Here is a 2,925-nt window from a genome sequence, read left to right as displayed (position 1 = left end):
TTTTTTTTTTTTAAAGAATAGCACAAACATAGAAGAAAACCATAATCTTTAGGGTGGTGAATGTCGTGCTGATAATGATTGTAATGAGTACCTGGTGAAAGGTTCTATTGTATTTTCAACGGAAAAAGAAAAGGCGCATAAATAAAAATTATGTGAAATGTTTGAATGTCGGGTTGCTTACTGTGAAGTTCATTAAGCCATCTGCCAATGCTATCAAAGGTCTGGCGTCGACTGATGTCGTAGACCAGAAGAGCTCCAACTGCACCTCTGTAATATGCAGATGTAACAGCCCTGAACCGCTCCTGACCAGCTGTGTCCCAAATCTGAGCCTTGACTTCCTTCCCATTAATTTCCATCTTCTGGGTCTGAAACTCTACCCCAATAGTTGATTTTGAATTAGGGTAAAACTCATCTCTTGCAAATCTAGCCAGTAAGTTCGATTTACCTACAGCTGAATCACCAATTAAAACAATCTTGAAAAGGTAATCCTCGGTTTGTTCCTCTTCTGTGTAATGCGCCATTATTCAATCTTTTTAACAACGCGCTAACAGACCATATTTATTGATGTATATAGACAAACTAACAAAATTGATAAGAACTAAACACCCAAACAATCAAACTGCACTTCTTTCCCCAAATGAGGAAAAAAATATCTGAGGGAAGAGGTCCCCAGAAGAATCTCGAAGGGCAGTTTCAGTTGCACAAAAGGTAGTAACTTCCACGACCCTAAAGTGGCTGCTTTCTTACGAACCCAAGTGCAGGGAAAACTAGCTATCTAAGATTTCAATCCAGTCCTCCAGAAAGGTGAAAGCTTTAAGGTACCTGCTTATCAAGCAAGCATTAGAAACCAAAAGTTCTACAAAGAATTCAGAAAAGTTTTGCTTTTAAACTGCAGATAAATTATAGTCAAATCGTAGAATTTACAACACAAATGTCAGAATGTCTATCAAATGCATTCTTTGTTACGTCTATTACAGCTATTAATCTGGAAGGAGTCTTTAATTTGCACTATGTTCTCCCCTTGCTATATCTCCATCCCTGTTCTTTTAAACTAAAACCAGCAAAGAACTATTTATTAAGGTATCACAACACACTACTAGTACAAATGAACTACATAAATTTCACACGATAAGGGGAATGTCAGCATTCCTGATTAGTTGCAGAATTTTACAGGGAAAAAGTCTGTCCCCGGAGATCTAACTAATCTCAGTGCAGACATGATCTATCTAACAATTTATTTGCAAGTGTCCATATAAACATCTTAAGATAACATATTGGTATCACAGAGTTAGAATGTACACAATTTCACTACGAAGCCACATGTCCAAGACACTTCTACAAAGCCATGTATATCTGATATTCTGTATGTAAAAGATATGATTTATCCACCAAATGTTATAGCAATATGATTTCCACTAAAAAACACAAAGAGGTTCAACAGTCACAATGTGAACTAAGTAAAAAAATTGCAAAGACACATATCTACAACTGTCAGAAGTACCAAATGTTTATGTTATAATTTTCAGGAAAACTTTAATTTCATCTTAGAGTTATTATTATAACCAGGGGTAAATGGAGAAGTGGTCCATACTTGTGGTCCTACTAAATGTGTGGATAAAAAGTGGTTTAACCAAAAGTATTATTTGATCAAGGTGTTTAAACGCCTAGAAACACTTATCCAGACATATGCTAAATGTTGAGAATCGGTCTTTGTTTGTCATTGTGATCAAAATAATACTGAAAATAGACTCCTATAAAAGTATGAAGTAGATAAATGCAAGCAATTGTCACACAGTACAACTTCTAAGTAATTTTGTGATCTAGCAGTCCCCCATTGAAGATGGTGTAATGTGAAAAAAGATGGAAAAAGGAAAAACTATGTCATTTAAGAAGTGAAGCTATTAAATTTTGTTCTATTTTCGTCTCACGAATGATAATAATAGTCACATAAACAACACAAAATTAATTTTTCATCACTAGAAGTCAAAAAATATTGTAACCAGAAGGCTTAAAATAAAGCCCAGTCAGTCACTTCGAATAGAGACATTCTCCTCAGTGCACCTTAATTCATTACATACATTTGAACAATGAATAGCACAGAAACTCTTCATAGAATTAACTAAGCAAAGTTTTAACAGACGCTCCGATCTCATTGATGTTGCATTCATCACATATTATTCTTAGTATGCAATTAGCAAATGTCCCATCCTCCTGGACTTGAAGACCTCTCTCTAATATTATAAATAAACACCGTCAATGTTTAAGGAAAATGAATCTTGAATGAAGAGAAACGTTCACATTTCCATGTGGTCTCATTCATCCTTCGCAAGCTAATCAAGTTGGCTTGGAAGCCTCAGTTGGTAATGATCTATTTTAGGGTTATGCCAGCGAAGATAGGTGGATTTGGTAATTGGTATGTTTCGATCCCGATTCTTAGGTGCTTTATCTTGCAGGCCTAGTTGTCAGCCTTTGTTTCCTTGGTCGGTCCCAGGCTTGTAACCATTGTCAAGACGAAAAAAGGATGTCCTTACCATAATTGGATGGTTCAACAACAGTATGGAAACGCAAATATAGATGAATACCACATGCTACAGCCATAATAGTTTCTGGTCAATGTCTATCAAATCTCCCAAGTGATAACTGACTTGAGATATCACAACAAATCAATCACAAGAAACACATTCATGACACTCAATTCGGACAGATGATTGCACAGATTGGACCCACACAGCATACAATGTCATATATTCTCCGGACCATGTAACATCTTAGCAATAAGGTGAAGAACATTCAAAGTAATCATAAGAACACTAGAGATGGATAAATTAAACGTGAATATCACATCGATAATATGATTATATATGTTAAGGGATAAATCCAAAGCGGTTAAATACCAAAAATATAGACCAACATATAAATGATTGG

At 35.5% G+C, this 2,925-nt stretch overlaps 1 protein-coding gene across 1 annotated transcript; it reads right to left on the bottom strand.

The window, feature by feature from the left end:
* Positions 1-50: 50 nt before the first annotated feature.
* Positions 51-2,890, bottom strand: LOC111395895 (ras-related protein RABA5a-like). Its single transcript, XM_023022109.1, has one exon. The coding sequence runs from the start codon at positions 519-521 to the stop codon at positions 105-107; it is 417 nt and encodes a 138-aa protein (XP_022877877.1). The 5' UTR covers positions 522-2,890; the 3' UTR covers positions 51-104.
* Positions 2,891-2,925: the final 35 nt, after the last annotated feature.

Source organism: Olea europaea, chromosome 6 (assembly GCF_002742605.1).
Source record: "Olea europaea var. sylvestris chromosome 6, O_europaea_v1, whole genome shotgun sequence".
Lineage (NCBI taxonomy): Eukaryota > Viridiplantae > Streptophyta > Magnoliopsida > Lamiales > Oleaceae > Olea > Olea europaea.
This window is presented reverse-complemented; position numbering and strand designations above follow the sequence as displayed.

Coding starts and splice junctions, on each gene's coding strand:
- LOC111395895 (XM_023022109.1), bottom strand. CDS start 521: ATGGCGCATTACACAGAAGAGGAACAAACCGAGGATTACCTTTTCAAG.